This window comes from Cydia amplana, chromosome 26 (genome assembly GCF_948474715.1).
Source record: "Cydia amplana chromosome 26, ilCydAmpl1.1, whole genome shotgun sequence".
NCBI lineage: Eukaryota > Metazoa > Arthropoda > Insecta > Lepidoptera > Tortricidae > Cydia > Cydia amplana.
The window spans coordinates 2,199,825-2,220,539 of record NC_086094.1 but is presented as its reverse complement, the minus strand read 5'-3'; the positions used below and the strand labels follow the sequence as shown (position 1 = coordinate 2,220,539).

Genomic DNA, 20,715 nt, shown 5'->3' with positions numbered 1-20,715 from the left:
CCGCATGAGCAAATAGCTTGCCATACTAAGATTTTAGGAGCGAATTTTTCAAAAGCCACGGACTTATGCTCTTCCGAAACATCCTCGCCAGCAGCACATGTATAAAACTGAGGCCCCGGTAAGGTTCTCATATCTTTTTTTACATAGGTTTCGTCATCCATTAAAATGCATCGGTCGCGATTTTGAGTTAAAAATTTGTTCAAAGTTTTAGCTCGAGATTTCGCTCTTTCGAGCTGGGCAGGGGTCCTTTTTGGGATTTTTTGTTTCTTTCTGGTCTGTAAATTATTTCTTTTTTTAGCATTTTGCACGTTTCCAACCGAAGTCTTCAGCTTTTTGGCTACATCTCGGGTAGAGGCCGACGGATTTCGGCAGAACAAGTCAACTATTGCCGCGTCTAATTGTGGCTTCACGCAGCCTTTTTTGCGGCCGCGACCTGGCAGATCACCTAGCATATTAAACTGCCCAAACTTATTTATAACTTTTCGCACACCGTCTTTGGATATTTTATATCGTTTTGCGAGTTGTCGCATCGAAATACCCTTTTCTGTACAATAGTCGACTATAATTAGTTTACGAATATTTTCATTTATTCTCGGCATTTTGATTTTATTTACTCAATGACAACTAATATATTTTTTTCTTAAACTTAATCATACTTATTTTGGAATGTCAGATAGTAGCATTGCATAAAGTTTCTATATACCTAAGAAGACTCAACTTTAGGTGGCTACTTTTTTCCGTGAACAAGCCTTATGCACGTAGGTGTATGTTGCTCCGTGATCTGTGACCGATTAATCGGTCTTTGGTGTTGAACCTACGGTGCGAATATATCGGTCATTGGCGTCCAAAAGGTTAAGCACAGTTCTAATGATTCGGGTAAGTATTTTTTATATAGAAACATTTTAACATACCACTTCGGTGGCAAACAAGCATACGGCCCGCCTAATATGCATTCAAATCCTCTCGGAACGGAAAACTCCATTTAATGAAGTGCATTTGGGGCATTATCTATGAAAAGGGACCTTATTGTCGATGGCGCTTACGCCGCACAGCGTCGCGCGGCATTGTTTTCATATCGGAGCATCGTTAACAATGGCGTAAGCGCCATCGACAGTAAGGTCCCTTTTTATATATAACGTCACATTTTTTTTTTAAGATATATACAGTGTATTACTAAAAGAAATTAAAAACTAGCTTAAATCTAAAATAGGCCCTTGAGGCATTGCACCAAGGATGCTGGCGACATTTCCTCGCTGTATCGCAATGCTGATACGTTGTGCGAGGTAGCCGCCAGCTCTTCGGTCACCAGTTACGTCACATTTAAGTAGGAACAATGTTGACTGACTTTTGGCTTTATAATAATCTGTGTTAGGATAACTTTCATAAAAGTTAGTACGGGAGTTAGTACTAACATAATAAGGAGGGATACAGTCTAACGACGACATTTATACAGAAAACCGGCCAAGTGCGAGTCGGACTCGCGCACGGAGGGTTCCGCACCATCAACAAAAAATAGAGCAAAACAAGCAAAAAAACGGTCACCCATCCAAGTACTGACCCCGCCCGACGTTGCTTAACTTCGGTCAAAAATCACGTTTGTTGTATGGGAGCCCCACTTAAATCTTTATTTTATTCTGTTTTTAGTATTTGTTGTTATAGCGGCAACAGAAATACATCATCTGTGGAAATTTCAACTGTCTAGCTATCACGGTTCGTGAGATACAGCCTGGTGACAGACGGACGGACGGACAGCGGAATCTTAGTAATAGGGTCCCGTTTTTACCCTTTGGGTACGGAACCCTAAAAAGGACAAAACTCACCTTCAACAAGCTTCTTGCTCGCTCCCTTAAGTATACCCTGAATCTCTTCCTCATCATTCTCGCCCCCATCCTTCAAAACATCCCAATTGATATCTCTATCGTAATCATGAACCTTATCAAAATTCAAATTATCCCTAACTGGTACCTTCTCGAATACATTCGTATCTGGTTTACCCACAATTTCAGCTTCCACATTCTTTATATCAACGTCGATATTATCTCTAATATCTTTCCAATAATCATTTATATTTGAATAATAATCGTATCTTTTCTTCGTGTCTCTTTTCTCTTTTGTATCTTTTTTCACGTAGAAGTTTTTATAGCCGAGTCCGGGCAAGTTTTTCGCGAAGAAGCATAGGTTGTGTGTGGCGTTGGATTTTCTGGTTGGCATTGAGAAGTATTCTGATGACAGTTTCTGTATTTCGCAGGCTATGTTGGTACCTGGAAATTAAATTCAATACAATCAATGAACCGAGTGGTGGCCGCCCGGTAGGTCGGCCCAGGCCCCGTAGACAACATGCCAATCGCTAACGCTACGTAGCGATCGAAACGCAACTGTCACTGTCACACTAACATGGAAGAGTGATAGAGACACAAAGCGATTCGATGGCGAAGCGATAGCGATTGTCATCTTGGCTAGGCCGCCAGATACCGCTGGGGAGACGGTGTGGAAGCGGATCTGTGTCAGCTTCAACCCGATAATTGGCAAGAAACGGCGCAGGGTCGGGAAAAGTGGTGTGCTCTCGTTTCGGAGGCCAAGATCCTCTTTGGGTCGCTGAGCCGTCATAGTTAGTTGGTTAGTATAATATTGTCTTCGGTTACCGCGATAGTTACTCATGAAATGAAACTATTAAAACGGATTATATCGCGTATATTGAATTTATTCCACATCCCGACGTTTCGAACCCTTTACAGCGGCGTCACCCGTTGACCACGAACGCTGTAAAGGGTTCGAAAGTTCGAAACGTCGGGATGTAGAATAAATTCAATAATATACGCGATATAATCCGTTTTAATAGTTTTATTTCATTAGTTAGTTAGTAAAGTGTCATTCAACAGAACTTGCTAACTATGTAAACAAAAGGTACTAGAAAATTGACATTCAGTGTCAATTTTAGTATGGCGGTTTGTTTAGTTCTATTGAATGACACTTTAGTTAGATACAATAAATTAACACTTTGGAGTTAGATCTAAGGTCTAATGTGGCGAAGACCGTGTACAAGCTTTTTCGGCGCTTTTAACTCATGCTTTTGTACACATTTTGCGCTCACAGGAGGTAGGCAGAGCAGAAGGCTGAAGGAGCGAATCTGATTGTCTGAGCTAAAATTTAACGAAACAAGGGAAATGCAACTCTGTTCCAATTGAATATGGTTTAAATTTCATCGAACTGAAGAAGTAGGTACTATAAGTAGGACCTTGAGCCTTATTTAGTTTACCAGTAGCTCTTAGAAGAAGTTAAGCTTTGACTTTTCCCCCTGTGATCTATACCAGGCGTGGCTCACTCCGCGATTTCGTCGCTTTGCTACAGGTAGCTAAAAGTACCGTTCCACACCAATTTTGGTGGCTAGCCATAAGCCGCGCGTGGCGCTGTCGCCACCTAGCGGCCATATCTGTGCTGATCGTAACAGACGCGTTTTGTTAGAGAGTGAGTCTTCTGTACCTAGTACTATTATTTATTCTGTGTCTATACATAGAACTCACCAGTCTCGTCGTAAACGGAATATCCTTCTCCGATGACGGGCAGGTCTATCTTTGACGAGTCTTTAGGCATCACCTGATTGTTAAACACAGTCACCTGCCAAATTACGAGTATAATCATTAGTATTAGTAGTAAGTGGTCTTTGTCACATTATAGCAATGGTTCAAATTTGCTACTCTTTATCAAAGAGAATTTGAAATAGAGGCGGATTGTCAAAGTAAATTATGTTAGCCACAGTAAACTCACTGCCATCTTTTGACAAAAGATTAAAACTGAAGGCCATTTGATTTATTAAATATTGAAATTAACGCCATCTAGCCGAGAGTAGGCCAAAGGTATGGTGCAATCTTTTCGAGCGATGGCGCCATAACTTTTGGCCTACACTCGGGTAGATGGCGTTAATTTCAATATTTAACAAATTAACACATATCAGTGAAATAATAAGGGTCAAAGTCAAATGGCGTTCTAACAGTTTAAATCTTTTGTCAAAAGGTGGCAGTAAATGTACTGCGGCAGTGCGGCTACATAATTTTACCGTGACAGACACTCTATTCTTTTTGTATTTATGAAACATCAAATAATCGAATTTAAACTGTTGTGAGCACATAACATATTGAAGAGGTTAGAATGGCTATCGCGCGCAGTTAGTATCGGAACCGGTGTCGCCGCTCGTTCCTCCACATTTACTAACACTCGCGCAACGGTAGTAAAAACTTGTGTGCGTGGTGAATGGATACGCCTCCTTTAGACAGATTTGATGTCTGGCTTCTTAATCTGAACGTTATTGTGGCGCAAAAGGCATGTTTACGTTTTTCGGTCAGCGCGGGCGAGTATTAGCATGCGAGCGTTTGCTCATAACCGGCGGCGACACCTACCCTGCTCGCATCGCCATCCTAACTTGTTCTGTGGTTGTGAGACATACTAACATTGAATAATAATAACGGTTTAGACTCACTTCGAAACAAGTCGCGCGAGTGACTTAAAACAAGTGAGTCTAAACCGTAAAATTATTCAAACATCAAATAGTTATTTGTTTTACAAGGGTGCTTGTTATTTACAGATAGCTGCTGTGAATTTCATGACATGGCGGCCGCGCGTACGTTATTTGCCTCGGGCGGGACACCCGTCGCTGCTTCGCGCGGCAATTTCGTCCTGAGGCGTTCGCTCCGTGTGGAGCTGTGGACTGCCTATTTGTGTACAGTACAGGTACTGTACTGTACTGTCCACGGTACGGGGTACAGTCAGAGTCAGAGTGGCTATTCGTCTGTAGGGGGAGGGGGTCTGTGTGTGTGTGTGTGGGGGGGGGGTCTTCAGCTGGATATCTGGCGTGGCGTTCTTGTTCAATAAGCAAAGATATGCGAGATAGTGGCTTCAGTCACCTTCAGTGGACGCTCACCACGCAGCACGCACCGAACGCGTCGCTGGCCGCTCGCTACTGAGGCAAATGTTACGAGGATTATAATATTTATAATCGTTTGAATTCTACTTACGACAAAAGCTTGGCTGCGCTCGGTGACGCTGCACTGGGATTGGTTGAACTCGCAGCGTTCATACACTAGAGTCGCTTCTGGCTTAACCAGCTTGCTGAAAACATTACAATATGCCATTGAAGTATATCTCACGGGCACTAACAATGGTACCAGTTCAGCGGTGACACTCACGAATTCGAGCCAATCGTGCAGTCTAAACGCAACTAGTTGCGACCAATCGCGCGCGTGATGCGAACTCATACCAAGCGCACTCATCGCGTTTTAGCGGTGTCACACCGCTGTACTGGCCCCATTCTGAAGAATTCCAAGGCCGGTCCTGAGATATACGTCATTGCAATATGCTTAATTTTAGTTTAAAGGTTGGCATGTAAAGAATGGACGTGCGCAAACGCTTACACTGTGCGAGATAGACCATCAGCATCATGGGCGGGACATATGAATCTAGTATTTTAACTGGATCAGGCATGAGGGGTGGGGGGAAGGACCGGACGGGATAGTCTTATGTATCCGCTACTCCTAGCAGCGAAAGCGCTATTTTTGTTTGTCCTTGTCACAGTCTCACTTTTTTTTATTCCCCACCGTCAATTAGTATGGATTATGGTGGGCAACAAGCGCTGGTGGCCTAGCGGTAAGAGCGTGCGACTTGCAATCCGGAGGTCGCGGGTTCAAACCCCGGCTCGTACCAATGAGTTTTTCGGAACTTATGTACGAAATATCATTTGATATTTACCAGTGGCTTTTCGGTGAAGGAAAACATCGTGAGGAAACCGGACTAATCCCAATACGGGCCTAGTTTACCCTCTGGGTTGGAAGGTCAGATGGCAGTCGCTTTCGTAAAGACTAGTGCCCACGCCAATTCCTGGGATTAGTTGCCAAGCGGACCCCAGGCTACCATGAGCCGTGGCAAAATGCCGGGACAACGCGAGGATGATGATGATGGTGGGCAACAAATAAATTCGACCAATCATAGTGTCGCATTGCTTATGTTTTGTCCCTCACGGACGCACGCGTATACCACATCTATTAGGATCCTACCATATATGGCGGGACAGCAATATAATTACGCGCGTGCGATAGAGATAGGAACAGACAGGTCAATATACCTACGTAATCCCCCGTGCTAATTCGCTAGGTGCACGACTGGTGCTGCCCTCATTTTGGCGGACTTTCTACGTTAAATCTTATGGAGTAAAATTAGTTCAAGCGGTTGCCGCTAGTACTAATGGCGGACATTCCATAAGATTACCTGTGTTTGTGACGATCAGCGCCACTTCCCCCTCCACTGGCTTCGCACCTTGCCATTAGATATCTGCGGGCTCAGCACGGATCCATTTTTATCCACTATCACTATGCCCGTCACTTTCGCACTTACCTACTTGTTAGAACGTGACAGGCATGGTGATAAATGATAAAAATGCGACCGTGCTACTAGGGCTGGGTTCGAATCGACAATGCATACAATGTAAGGAGCGCTACTTGTCGCAGCACTTCGCATGAAGCCTTAGCGTAAGTGGATTCTTATCTGGATAATTAATAGCATAAGTATGACATATATTATATGCTTATATTGAAGAACTTATACTTTCATACTCTACTAAATTATATGCGGTTTTGTATGTATGTATGTATGTATATACTTTATTGCACATGGAAATAAAAACACGAGAAATAATAGTTACAGAGTAAATTAAATACAACAAAGGCGAACTTATCCCTGTATGGGGTTATAATACTACAAATATTAAATATCGAAGAGGCGTTTTAGTACCTAAACTTTTTTATTTACTTTATATTTGAAATAGTGACCCGCCCCGGATTCGCACGGGTTAACAAATTATACATAAACCTTCCTCTTGAATTACCTACACTATCTATTTAAAAAAATCGCATCAAAATCCGTTACGTAGTTTTAGACATCTAAGCATACATACAGACATACAGACAGCGGGAAGCGACTTTGTTTTATACTATGTACTTGTGAAGACAATTGAAACTTTGCCGCAGATATCAATTCTACGTAAATTAATTCCTGTAACGATACCAATTAGGCCGTATAAGTGATTATAGCGATTAATGTAGGCATTTCTAGGTTATATCTTCTGTAGATAATGTAATAACCACGGAGTTAAAAGATTACAGAGGTACGATCGCTAAAATTAAAATATATCCATGTTACGAGTTTAACTTCCCTACAATATGTTCAGAAACGATAAGCTAAAGGCCTATAATAAGAAACCTGTGTTCTCACTTCGTTTCATAAACCGCCTCGCAGATGGGACTTCGCCCACGGCTATAGTTCGTTTTTTTAGCATTAGAAAGAATTTGAAAGAAGGTAAGCGATTTTGACATGTCTTTTAATTGAAAAACACTGTTTAAAAATCAATAACTATTACTTATTAAAGCAGAAGACTATAAAAGATCGTATTAGATTCATAATTGTTACATATTTACCATGACTTATTTTTAAAATGTGTTTTTCAATTAAAAGGCACATCAAGATTGTTTACCAAATTTCTAATGCTAAAAAAAACGAAGTATAAATTAGTTCACGCTACGCCAGTACGCCACTGCATCACAGTCGTATTACAGTGCCTTTCATTATGTAGCATTCACAAACTACTATTATTATAATATATAAGGAGTTGGTACTTCTATCCTTTCGCCGGCTACTCAGCTATCTTGCTACTAAGAAGAATAGAGAAATAACCGTTCTCTGTCCCACTTTGGGCCACCCCACACTAGCGTCTTTTGAGCGTCGGCGTCTAGTGAAAGCTATGGAAAATGACTTCGCTGCGCAGTTGCGTCAACGTTGCGTCGAGCAGCAACCATAGTAGTTGACTAGACGCCGACGCTCGGGAGACGCTAGTGTGGGGTGGCTCTCGGAGCGCAACTGCGCAGCAGCGCCATTTTCCATAGCGCTGACTAGACGCCGACGCTCAAAAGACGCCAAGTGTGGGGTGGCCCTTAGCAGAAAGAGTTTTGAAAATGATGTTCACGTGTAATAACTCCTATAGGTACCTACTTATTTATCGGGTTTGAGCCATTCACCGCTCGCTCTCGAGTTGTCGCGTGTAAGTGTACGGGAATCGGCGTGATATGAAGTCATAGTTTCGTCTCAGCGATTCTACCTCTGCCTAGCTTTTAACTCTGTGGTAATAGCGACACATTACTCGCCATTTACTTTATATTTGTAACTAACGTTCTATCTAATACATTTCTTGTAGGTAAGCGCAAGAGACAGGCAGAATGTGGTTATGGACGGTGCTGACATTTGTGTAAGTATTTTTATTGAATGAATTAATTAATGATTATTAATTGTTTTGTATTAGTTATGTATTGTGTAATTGCCTGAAAACGTAAGATTTTAGTTATATAAGTTATTATAATGTACTTAATGTGCTGTACATATAGCTTAAATCTATTACACAATAAAATTACAAATAGGTACACAGTCAGAATCGTGACAATCATTAAACAACACGATCACGACGATCGTAATGATCACGTGAATTTACGCTGACACAAGTCCTGCCCTATATTATTTTTTTCGATTGGCTTTTAAAAGAATTATCATCTGTGCGTGTACCATGAGTTTGGCATTTGAAATTTACATTTACGCTGGCGACTGCGTGAGCGTCAAATATCAGCTCATGGTAGCCGTACAGATCTAGGCTGAGGCCAGGCCGAAAATGGTGAAATATGAATTTAAAGAATTAGACACATAGATATCTATAGGTATTTATCCATAAAAAACATCAATCAATTTAAATTTTGAATTAAGTAGTGAAATAATTTTTATTCAGCAAATAACGTTAAATTAATGGTATAGGTACCTAAATAACTTAAAATCTAAATTTATCAATAAACTACAAAGCTAAATAAAATTTCTATACAAAAAGACCTCAGCGAGCTGTACCGATTGCAAAGGTGCCCATCACACTTACCGCGTTACCACGTTGGATAGCGAAATTTGAAATAGTTATATTAATTAAATAGATTTTTTGCTATCTCTTTTTCTATAACCGATGAATTTTCGTTACGCAGTTATTTACGAGTATACTAAAACGGACTGAATCAAGTTTCAGGCGTTGATAAAAACCATTTTTCTCATAAATCCATTATTTATCCTGTTGATTAATTTAAAATCGATTTAAGGTATGGTATATACTATGGTCCTACATATACACTTGAAAAACAACCCTCCGTCGGCATTCGGGTAAAAAGACAAAATGTTTGTACTTCTCTAAGGGCCACCCTACACTAGCGTCTCCCGAGCGAGCGTCGGCCTCTAGCCAACTCTACCAGGGATGTTGCGGATGCCGATATGTTGACATCCGCGGATGCGGATGCGGATGTCAAGATAGTACCATAAAAAACGTCAAATATTACATTTTAGTAATTTTTATTTCATAAAACCGGCCAAGTGCGAGTCGGACTCGCGTTCCAAGGGTTCCGTACATTAAGTCCCACTTACGCTTGACTGCTCATTTCTAATAGGTTTTTTTGGTTAATGACTAGGGCTTGCAAATATTCGAAACTTTCAGATATTCGAATATTCGACTTTTTCTGACGACGTATTCGAATATTCGAATAATTATTCGAATATTATAAAAAATAAGAAAAGGAACGAGAAATCGGTTTATTATCATTTTATTCAAAAGCTTTTTTCACATATTGCTAAAACTAAGGATATTTGGCAGAAATCCACTTAATTGACTAGATTTTATCATCCTACTATTTATAAGATGCCCACATTTATAAAAACAAGTAAAACGCCAAAATTAGACGTATTTAATATTTCTTGATAAAACTTATTATAAATGCGTCGTTGCGTGAAATAATATAACTTTAACCGTCCAAACACCTAGGTATGTAAGATATTTTTTTAGTAGGTAATTATTTTCCGATTTAAATTAACTTGTCACTCAGAGGCCTGTAAAAAGGCCTTTAATTTCATTGTATTTTGAATCTTTATTGACTTTATTTGTTTTGGCAAGTTATTATTCCTAATGGCCGGCTAATTATAATAATATTGGAATTAGTGATGGGTAGGACATCAATTTAAAATGAGTTTGTATGAGTACCTCATTTTCTAAAATGAGGTGTTACAATGTCTTACTTCAAATGAGGTGAGGTACTAGCATATTTTCAGCGTCGACTATTCCATTAATTCCAACGGCGACAAAAATATTTAATGTATATACATATTTATGTATTCATCACTTCCTTTATAAATAAATAAATAGTAACATTTAATTGGAGTGCAATTCTGGAGGTTAAGAATAGAATTATTAGGAGAAAGTTAATTTTAGAATCAAGTAAAATGAATAGAGGAGTGAAGTAAGACATTTTTTCGGTACGAAGTACTGCGACAAATTAACAAAATGAGTGGTACAAATGAGGTGCCTCACGAGTGAGCGACTCAACACTAATTGGAATATTTAAGGGAAAAAGTTAGTTGAGTGAGTACTGGGTGGATTATTCGTCAGCTAAAGGTGCATGGTTAGATTACCAAGTTGGGCAGGTTTGGTATGATTAAATTTGAGAATTGCGATAAGTGGCAAGGTTTAGACTTCAAAAATTCGCTTAACGTACGCTTGTACTGAATATACAGAATGACCCTTTAACTTAAAACTTACGCACCGTAAAAATAACATCGACATCTCCAGTGACGTCCAATTCCGTAGCCACCTGGAAGGTAAGGCTAAGCTGGCATCGAAAAAACTCGGTGTGCTCAATAAAGCGAGGCGATACTTTACTCCGGGGCAAAGACTGCTGCTTTATAAATCGCAAGTCAGACCCCATATGGAGTACTGCTGTCACCTTTGGGCAGGAGCACCTGGATGCCAGCTTGGACCCTTCGACTCAATCCAAAGGCGCGCTGTACGAATCGTCGATGATCCCAAACTCACAAGCGGTATTGAACCTTTAAGTCTGAGGAGAGACCTTGCCTCCTTATGTGTGTTCTACCGCTTGTACAATGGGCTGTGCTCTGAAGAATTGTTTGACATGATGCCAACGGCAGCTTTCTATCACCGCACCGCTCGCCATCGGCAGGGTGTTCATCCACACACCCTAGAACCTAAATGGTCGCGTACTGTGCGGTTTAAGTGGAATTTCCTCCCGCGGACGCTCCGGCTGTGGAATGAGCTCCCTTCCGAGGTTTTCCCGAGGGTCTACGATATGGGGTTCTTCAAAAAAGGAGTGTACAGGTTTTTAAAAAAAGGTCGGCAACGCGCATGTAACACCTCTGGAGTTGCAGGCGTCCATAGGCTACGGTGACTGCTTACCATCAGGCGGCCCGTATGCTTGTTTGCCACCTATGTGGTATAAAAAAAAAAACATACTTTTTGATTTCGTTTTCTTTTAAATTGAGTTAGGTTTCACTGTATTCACGAAGTCTATCGAGAGGAATACAGTAAAAATATTATTTCCTTCGTATTTGGGTACCTACCGTTCCTCATTCACTGTAAATACCCGTCAAACACACAGAAACTGTAACTACAGCGGATGACATAGATTTTTTTATAGTAATAAAAAATATTCGAATATTCGAAACCTGAGCGGCCGAATATTCGAATATCAAAACAGGTCGAATATTCGACAAATTCGAATATTCGAATATTCGAATTGCAAGCCCTATTAATGACTAAATTACCTAGCAGTCTAGCACTTACGCCGATGCTAAGACGTTCCTGTACCGACCTGTTCCACATCCGCATCCGCATTAAATCCGCATCGATTTTATGCGGATGCGGATGTTGAAAATAATGCGGAACTTCCGCGGTTGCGGATGCGGATGCGGATATTCGCAACATCCCTGAACTCTACGGTTGCTGCTCAACGCAACGCTGGCGCAACTGCGCAGCGACGCCATTTTCCATAGCGCTGACTAGACGCCGACGCTCAAAGGACGCTAGTGTAGGGTGGCAAGTATTAACTCTATTTTCTGATTTTTATAGTGCTTTATCGCAAGTCGATGGTGTTGTAACACCTAAGTTAGCGAAGAGATTCCCCGAAAACTTCCTGTTCGGGGTCTCCAGTTCTGCCTACCAGATCGAAGGCAGCTGGAACGTCGACGGTAAGTTTGTTTTACTAAAATTTAGTTAATTTAGTAACTAAATTCACCCTGTTAGGGATAAATTCAGGGATAAAAAATATTGTAAGACTTATTCCAGGTTCAAAACTAGGTACCTATATAACGTGCTAGATTTCATCAAAATCTGCGTAGTTGTTAATTGTTTTGAGTAATTAAGCCACAAACATCCGAACATCTAAAATCCAAATATATACCTACACTTCCCAACTCAATGGTATCAATGCACCTTGAAGCATGTTGTTGTTGAAAGCCAAATACAATTTCGTTAGCGCGATGTAGTAATAGCTACATTTGATACATCGCCATCTAGCGTGATGTTTAGTAAACCTTTTTATATGAAAGTACCTACTGACTCGAACACAGGTCAAAAAAGACGTTTGTTCGACGTTATTATTGTTTGTTTCTCGAATCAGTAGTAATTAGATTATGTCATATTCATACTAGTATTATAAATGCGAAAGTGTGTCTGTCTGTCTGTTACCTCTTCACGCTTAGACCGGTGAACCGAATTAAGAAGTTGAAATCTGGTAAACAGATAGTACAGTGCCAGCCACTTGAATAGCCTCACTCACCAAAATTAATATTTCTCATAGTTATATAAAAAAGAGATATACATTAAACATTAAATATGAAATAAAACAAGAAGCCTTGTAATAGTAAATAAAATATTTATTGTTATCTAATCAAAGTTTTAAGAAATAACGTCAAACAAATAATTGACCCTTCCACTTGAATAGCCTCACATGCTAAAAGATACTGTTTAGTTATTAAAACTCTTTCGTTTAATATTTCGTATACCTTCCATTAGACCTTATTAATTCGAAAATACGATTAGGTAGTGATTCATATAAAGAATGTATGTAATTAACGTCCACAGAAGCCCAAACAGTGTAAATAGCTTGAATCAGTTCTTCTTTATTACTAAACTGTCTTCCGTTGTAATAAACTTGCCGAGACAGCCAACCCCAGGCATTTTCCATGATGTTCAGATCAGGGGACAAGGATGGCCAATCTAGAACTTCAATCTGGTTTTCTTCAAACCACTTTGTAAGTTGTAACTATGGCTGACGTGAGTATGGGAGCATTATCATGCTGAAAAAACATTTTTTTTCTACCTATTACTTTTCTGAACTTACTTTTTGTTTCTTTTAATAAATTTAAATACTTTTCAGCATTTAGTCTTCCGTCTACCACAATTAAATCAACAGTACCATAGTAAGAAATTGCTCCCCAAACCATAACCGATCCGAGAGTTGAATGATGATGTGATAGAACTTTCGGTTCTTTCCTTAGGTCATGAAAATTATATTTAAATCCATCTGGACCATCTAGATTAAACTTTTTCTCATCACTAAAAATCACATTTCACCACTCGGTTTTCCAGCACATGTACTTTTTAGCAAAAGACAGTCGACCCGCCACATGTTGTTCGCGCAAAGGAGGTTTACTCATGATTTTTTTTCGTTTGAGGTGGGATGATGTTCTAATAATCCGTCGAACTGTAGAGAGAAATGCTCTAGTATTTATTTCACTAGCTATTTGCCTGGCGGTCTTGGTGGAATTTGAAGCAGAGCGTAAAATAAGTCGACGTTCATTATCCGTAGTGGCAAATTTTGTGCGTCCTGTATACTGGTGGCCGTAATTTTCCTTATTTTTAACATAATTATTAATAACTTTAGGGCTGCGACCTATTTTTTTAGCTATCTCACGATGGGATAATTTAAGAGTTAAATAAAAATTAACCTTTTCAATTTCTAAACTTGTAAGTTTTTTACCACGTCCCATAGTCACAAAAACACTGTGTTTATCGCGTTACTGCAGGTACTTAATAGAATGCCATCTGTACTATCTAATCATAATAAAATAAATTTGAAAGCGAAACTTAAATGCACGGTTTGGACGATTATGTTACACTGAGGCTATTCATGTGGAGGGCCCGTACGTAGCTCTTGCGTCCACGACGTTTCGCGCGCAGACAAGTTCGGACTTGTTAATTTGTCGTTCGATCAACGTCAGGGCGTACAATTCAAATTTAAGATATATTGATAAAAATAATCACGTATAATTATAATACTCAAAATATATAGGTGAGGCTATTCAAGTGGTTGGCACTGTATGAGTCCCGGGGAAGGACATCGAACAGATTTTATCAACCATCATCATCATCATCCAAGCAGACGAAGTCGCGGGCATAAGCTAGTTAACTATATATCAGTTTTTGTACAGGAAAAGGACAATCTACATGGGACTACTACCTTCATAAACAACCCGAAATCGTCGAGGATAGCACCAACGCCGACGTCACCACAGACTCCTACCGGCTTTTCAAGCGAGACATACAAATGCTAAAACATTTAGGCGTCAAAAGCTACAGATTCTCCCTATCCTGGACCAGAATACTGCCAGATGGCACTACCAACCGTATAAACCCACGTGGGATAGCTCATTACAGAAAATTCATAGACCTATTGCTAGAAAATGATATCCTGCCGCTTGTGACTTTATACCATTGGGATTTACCTATCGCATTCGGTAAAAAAGGAGGCTGGTTGGATGAAAACACAGCAGACAGGTTCGGAGATTATGCAAAAGTAGCTTTTCTCGCGTTTGGTGATAAAGTAAAGCATTGGATAACTATAAACGAGCCGTTTATGCACTGTTCGTTTAGCTATGGACTTGGCTTGCATCCGCCTTTGATAAAATCCCCCGGGAAAGGGTTTTATGAGTGTGGAAGGAACATGTTATTAGGGCATGCCAGGGCTTATCATATTTATGATGAGGAGTTCAGGTTTCAAGGGGGGAAGGTGGGGTTGGTGGTGGATGCTCAGTGGCCGATAGCAGCCACGGGGTCGGAGGAAGATGCGCAAGCCGTAAAGGACTACCTTGCTATATATGTAAGTAATTTAATGAACAAGTTTTAGGGCTCATTTAGACGGTGCGAGAACTCGCATGCGAGTTTCATTACATTGCGATATTTGATCGGTCGGTTGAATTGATGTCACCTCAATGGTCCGCAATGTAACTAAAATCGTATTCGAGTTCACGCGCCGTCTACATGAGCCTTTATTTAGGACATTTAGGCGGTGCCAACTGCCATAACTCGCATGCGAGTTTATTTACGAGTATATTGCATTATTTATGTTTGTTAACTCAGTAGTCGGCATTGTAACGAAAATTAGTTGTGAATGAATATAAAATTACGGATAAGGAGTATTAAACTCGAACCGGGCATAAAATAAATAAATATTATATCACCCTAGGCCCATATGTGGCCCGCTACGCGAGGAGAAAATCTCACTTCCTGGCCAAGGCAAGACGTAAAACTTTAGACAAACCACGGGCGGTAATTCGTAGAGCCCCAGATCGCATATTTATGGCCCTTACCTTCGGTTCGGGCCACAAACACCTGCGATCTGGCGCATTCACGAATTCACCTCCCTAGGTATGTAATGTACTATTATAGGACATTCTTACAAACATTGACTAAGTCCCACAGCATCTAGCAGACCCCGTGGCAAAAGCGATGGCGGGATTGGCGGGATGAAAAGTAGTAGGTATTTTTGTTCAGTTAAGAAATTTGGAGGGATCCATTTGCCTGAGTTAGGTACTTAATATGATTACATAAATGGGTCAAAAATTACGTTGTGTCTTAAAATGTGTTTGTTCTAGGTGGGACAATACCTAGACCCAGTGTTAAAAGGCGGCTACCCCCAACGGCTGCTAGATCGGGTAGCAGCAGCGAGCACACGCCAGGGCACAGACTCCCGCCTGAAGCCTCTAAGCGAGGACCAGAAGGAATATATCAACGGCACGTATGACTTCGTCGGCATTAACCATTATAGCAGCCTGATGGTGTACAGGTGATTTGTTATTTTAACTTTCGGGCCCGTTTCTCAAAAGCTTGTATAACTTGTATAGGGGAGAGGGGGGGCAGCCTAGTACACTTTTTACATTAATGGTCATAGTTCAAAATATTACCTACAGAAACCAGTTTTAAGTCTCTACACAACAACCTACGTTATTAACCTATGTAAGTACTGCATTCCCACATATATAAAGCTAAAAAAGATAAACGTACAAATTAGATTTTTGCAACTCAATGAATAATGTTCGATACTGCCCCAAGAGGGGGTGGCTTTGAACTTACGTGGGGCAGATTTGAAATATGGGCTGTAAAGGCAACAATATCGAGATATCCGTGTTTATTTTATCTGTACTTAGTACAGTTTGTCACTAAAAATAATCGTGTTAACATTTTAATCGTATAATTTGCAGTTAAAACAAAGTTGGGGTAGTTTTGTACATTCATGTTTTTTGGAGTGTTCAAAGGTGCCTCAGTGGGTACCTTTGAAAAGTATTGAAATCTTACTAAAGCTACCCCCTTGAGGCAGTTTTGCACACACCATTGTTCAAAACTACCACAATAATGTTTTAACAGGATTATATGAGTATTTATTATATTTTTTGGTTAAATCAATAAATTGCAATTTTATTATGAATTATATTACACTACTTTTATATTTTGTAATATTGTAAATATACAGAATTCTAATAAATATTATACTAAACATAGACTAAACGTAATAAGCACTGCACTTAGGTAGTTCATGGAATTTTGCTAAATGCATTATTAGCATTTTCTAAAATAACTAAAATATTATTAGGTACTGTTTCAATTTAGGTACCTACAAGTCAGTTAATATCGGGGCAGTTATGAACATTTCTTATGGCTGGGGTAGTTCTGAACAGAGTGCTAATCAAAACTGCCTCCTATTTTTTTTTCAAAACTACCCCAACCCCTATTTAAAAAAATAAACGTCGTTATTTTCCAGAAACATTACAAATTCTGATTATTCATCCTTCGTCACTAAACAGAATAGATTGTTCTATCGAATAAATTAAGTTTCACTTACCACTTCCTTCAAATACAGCCTGAGAAACCTTACAAATCTGCACAAATATCGCTAACGGGTAGCATCGAAAACAAACTAAGCTACTTGTTCGTTCATCTTCTGTCAAACGTCAAATCTGTCAGGTGACAGTTGTGTGGGTCGATGTTGCAAGCCCTAAATATGGATTTGGATCATTATCGCATCAAAAATAAATGTTTAATCGCAGTTGTTCTAAGCTGCCTCCAGTGATAGCTGCCCCCCTCTCCCCTAGTCCGTAGATTACGGCGCTACAGTACCAGTCTAAAATGTGCCATCGAAATGCGTAACAAAGGCGCACCTACACTGGTTTTTTGGGCGTTGGACTAGCCCGCGCTCAGGTGCCAATTTGAATTACGCGACCCTTTTTTTGCAGCTAGCGGCACGTGCGATTTTACATAACAAAATAGACAAAGGATTAGCCGTTCGGGGGTTCGGCTGTTAGAAAGGGACTTGTATTACAAGTTACAAGCTTTTTAGAAACGGGCTCCGGGTTGCATCCTAAAGTGTTATAAAGTGTTAACTGATTTCGGTTAGAAACAGAAAAGCTTATCTACCATTACCGAGACCATTACAGAAACGAGTCAGTGATCGGAATGTACGACGAACCCTCATTTTACGACGACGTCGGTATTGGCACATACATGGATGACTCGTGGCCTGCGAGCTCGTTTGACAGTATGACGGTAAGTGAGTTTTTCATAATGAGTAACAGTAAACAGACAGTATGTAGATTGCAGGGATGTTGCGGATGCGGATTTTTAAAGGTTCACATCCGCGGATGCGGATGTCAAGATAGATACATAAAAAACGTCAAATATTACATTTTAGTAATTTTTATTTCAAAAAACCGGCCAAGTGCGAGTCGGACTCGCGTTCCAAGGGTTCCGTACATTAAGTCCCACTCACGCTTGACTGCTCATTTCTAATAGGTTTTTTTGGCTAATGACTAAATTTTGGCGATGCTAAGATGTTCCTGTACCGACCTGTTCCACATCCGCATCCGCATTAAACTCCGCATCGATTTTATGCGGATGCGGATGCAGATGCGGATGTTGAAATTAATGCGGAAGTTCCGCGGTTGCGGATGCGGATGGTAGATTGTAAACAGGAGTTTATGTTACTGTTACATAATGCAAGGCATTATAATACGAGCTAACAGAAGAGTTTCATAATAACATCATACGAGTGTTTTAATGCCTAATTTTGTACTTATACTTACAGTATGTTACACTTTTATCAAAACACATATAAGCCCTTTAGGTTGTGTTCAATCAGAACCTGCGTGCTACGCCATCACTACATAGTATAAAACAAAGTCGCTTCCCGCTGTATGTCTGTCTGTATGTATGCTTAGATCTTTAAAACTACGCAACGGATTTTGATGCGGTTTTTTAATAGATAGAGTGATTCAAGAGGAAGGTTTTTGTATCATTTGTTAACCCGTGCGAAGCCGGGGCGGGTCGGTAGTTACTAGTTACGAATAAAACGTTATCTCGATTGGTATTAAAAATAAGATCAAATCGAAAATGGCATTTTGTTTTTCATAAAGGTTTTAAATTTGAATGTATAACGAAATCGTGTTTGGTATTTTTAAGCAATAATAACATTTTCACGGATAATTTTGTTCTAACAAAACAGTTTATCACAAAACAGTTCAAAGGTTAACTGGAAGAGATCCCATACAGGGATAAGTTCGCCTTTGTTGTATTTAATTTACTCTGTAACTATGTTTCTCGTGTTTTTATTTCCATGTGCAATAAAGTATATACATACATACATACATACATTTATCTTTATGCTGTTGGTAATTTGCGGATATCGAACTCATTCATATATCACTCATCACAATAATTTATGATATGTGTGTAGGTAGGTACCTAGATAAAATTATTTAAGTATTTGTATTAAACCAAATCAGATAAAATCAATTGAGTGATCAAAATTAGCTTATTTTTATCTGATCAAGGAAATAAAGTTTACTTAGTAAAAACATAAATTAATTCTTGATATATGCTGTCAAGTGGTGAACGGAAATACATACTTATATCAAGTAATAGGTTTTTAACAGATAATATCCTAATATCACTATTATTAGTGTACAAACACTTTACTTAAATTCTCGATAGATGTCGTTTTTCAATTCGGAAACTAGCTAACGCTTGTATACCGTAGATTTAATAAGATATTCATTTTATTTTGTATTAGGTGTGATTTGTGTGAGCCAAATTAAACATACTACGGTTTTTCATAACGAGGTGTTTGATTTAAGCTTTTCCTTCGAAACCTAGTTCAAGATTAAACATGGTCCCTCGATTCGGATAAGCCGGTGGCTTTTTGGAAGTTCAGTGCGGATTGCACTTCGTCCCGTGCTTAGCAGTGGATCGCTGCTTCAAAGGCCGGGTAGTTTTCAGCTAGCTGGGGTTACTAGCGCCATCTAGCGACGAGTAGCCGAAGCTAAAATACGGAAGCGGATACGAGTGGCAGCAGTTAAAGAGGTCAAGTGGCGCCATCTAGTACCAGCAACTGGAAAAGGAGTTCAGCGAAGTGTGACGTCACAACGTCAGTTCAGTGAGTGTGTCAAGTGTGAATCGTGAGTACTTTTAAATTATTTCTCAAGAGATTTTCAACCCTGTGAACAATAGTTTATTTTGTGATATCAATTTATTTTGCTATGGAATTTTAAACTTTATTTACAAGAAGATATTTACTTTAAAGAATTCGATTGTTTACATGGACATAGAAAATATTTGGCTGTAGTTTATATGGAATATTAACTTAGAATAATTTAGTAGATTAGACACTTAGAATAATTCGGAAAATCCTGTTGGAACGGGGAATCCACGCCCGATTTTACTCTCAGTGTATTAAAATTCAAACACTTGTAAAATTTTCAAAAATATTTTCTTATGAATTTTATTTTTTAGTATTTTTACAAGTCAAACTTTAGATTGTCATTCAATTGAAACTGTTTGGTCGAAATGTCATAACATCAAATTGCTAACATCATGGATACATTGCTAAATTATCAATATGACTTATCTAGTCGTATTTTCAAGGCGCACGTTAATTTTAAAAAATCTCCTAAGTCTCGTATAACTGAGCATTATATAGAGAGTAGGCTAGAAACACTAGAACAGTTTTGGTCGGAATTCAGACAAGGTCACAAAGAGTTACTGCGTACCTACGATTTAGCACTTTTGAAAAATCAAAGTTATATTGTAGATGACATTTTTGAACAAACAGAAGATGAATATACCGAGTATCGATGTGAACTTAAAGATGGTTTAGCTGAATTTGTAAGCTTTCAGTCATGCCAATCAAAGGCTACCAACGAAGATGGTGTATCGGCTAAGATAAATCCAATAAAGCTTCCTAAATTAAGCATTCCTAAATTTTCGGGCAAGTATGAAGAGTGGATGACATTTAAAGATTTATTTGTGTCTATGATTCACAACAATACTGCATTAGATAGCGTACAAAAATTACAGTACCTTAAGAGTTATCTCACGGGAGAGGCAGAACAGTTGCTACGCAATATTCCGGTTTCCGATTCAAACTATGCTCGGTGTTGGAGTCAATTGGAACAGCGGTATGATAATAAAAAATATCTCTCGCACTGTATTCTAAAACGTTTACTTAGCCAAAGAAACGCAACTTCTGAGTCTCCTGCCTTTTT

The 20,715-nt window shown here is 39.4% G+C and overlaps 1 protein-coding gene across 1 annotated transcript in view; it reads right to left on the bottom strand.

The window, feature by feature from the left end:
• The window catches only part of LOC134660024 (lysosomal alpha-mannosidase-like), a 71,275-nt gene that overhangs the window by 10,004 nt on the left and 40,556 nt on the right, over nt 1-20,715 (bottom strand). Inside the window, exons 14-16 of the mRNA XM_063515723.1 lie at nt 5,010-5,103; nt 3,522-3,615; nt 1,821-2,261 (exon numbers count right to left, since the gene is read on the bottom strand). Of these exons, the coding sequence (XP_063371793.1) occupies nt 1,821-2,261; nt 3,522-3,615; nt 5,010-5,103 (629 nt within the window). The remainder of the gene's footprint in view (nt 1-1,820; nt 2,262-3,521; nt 3,616-5,009; nt 5,104-20,715) is intronic.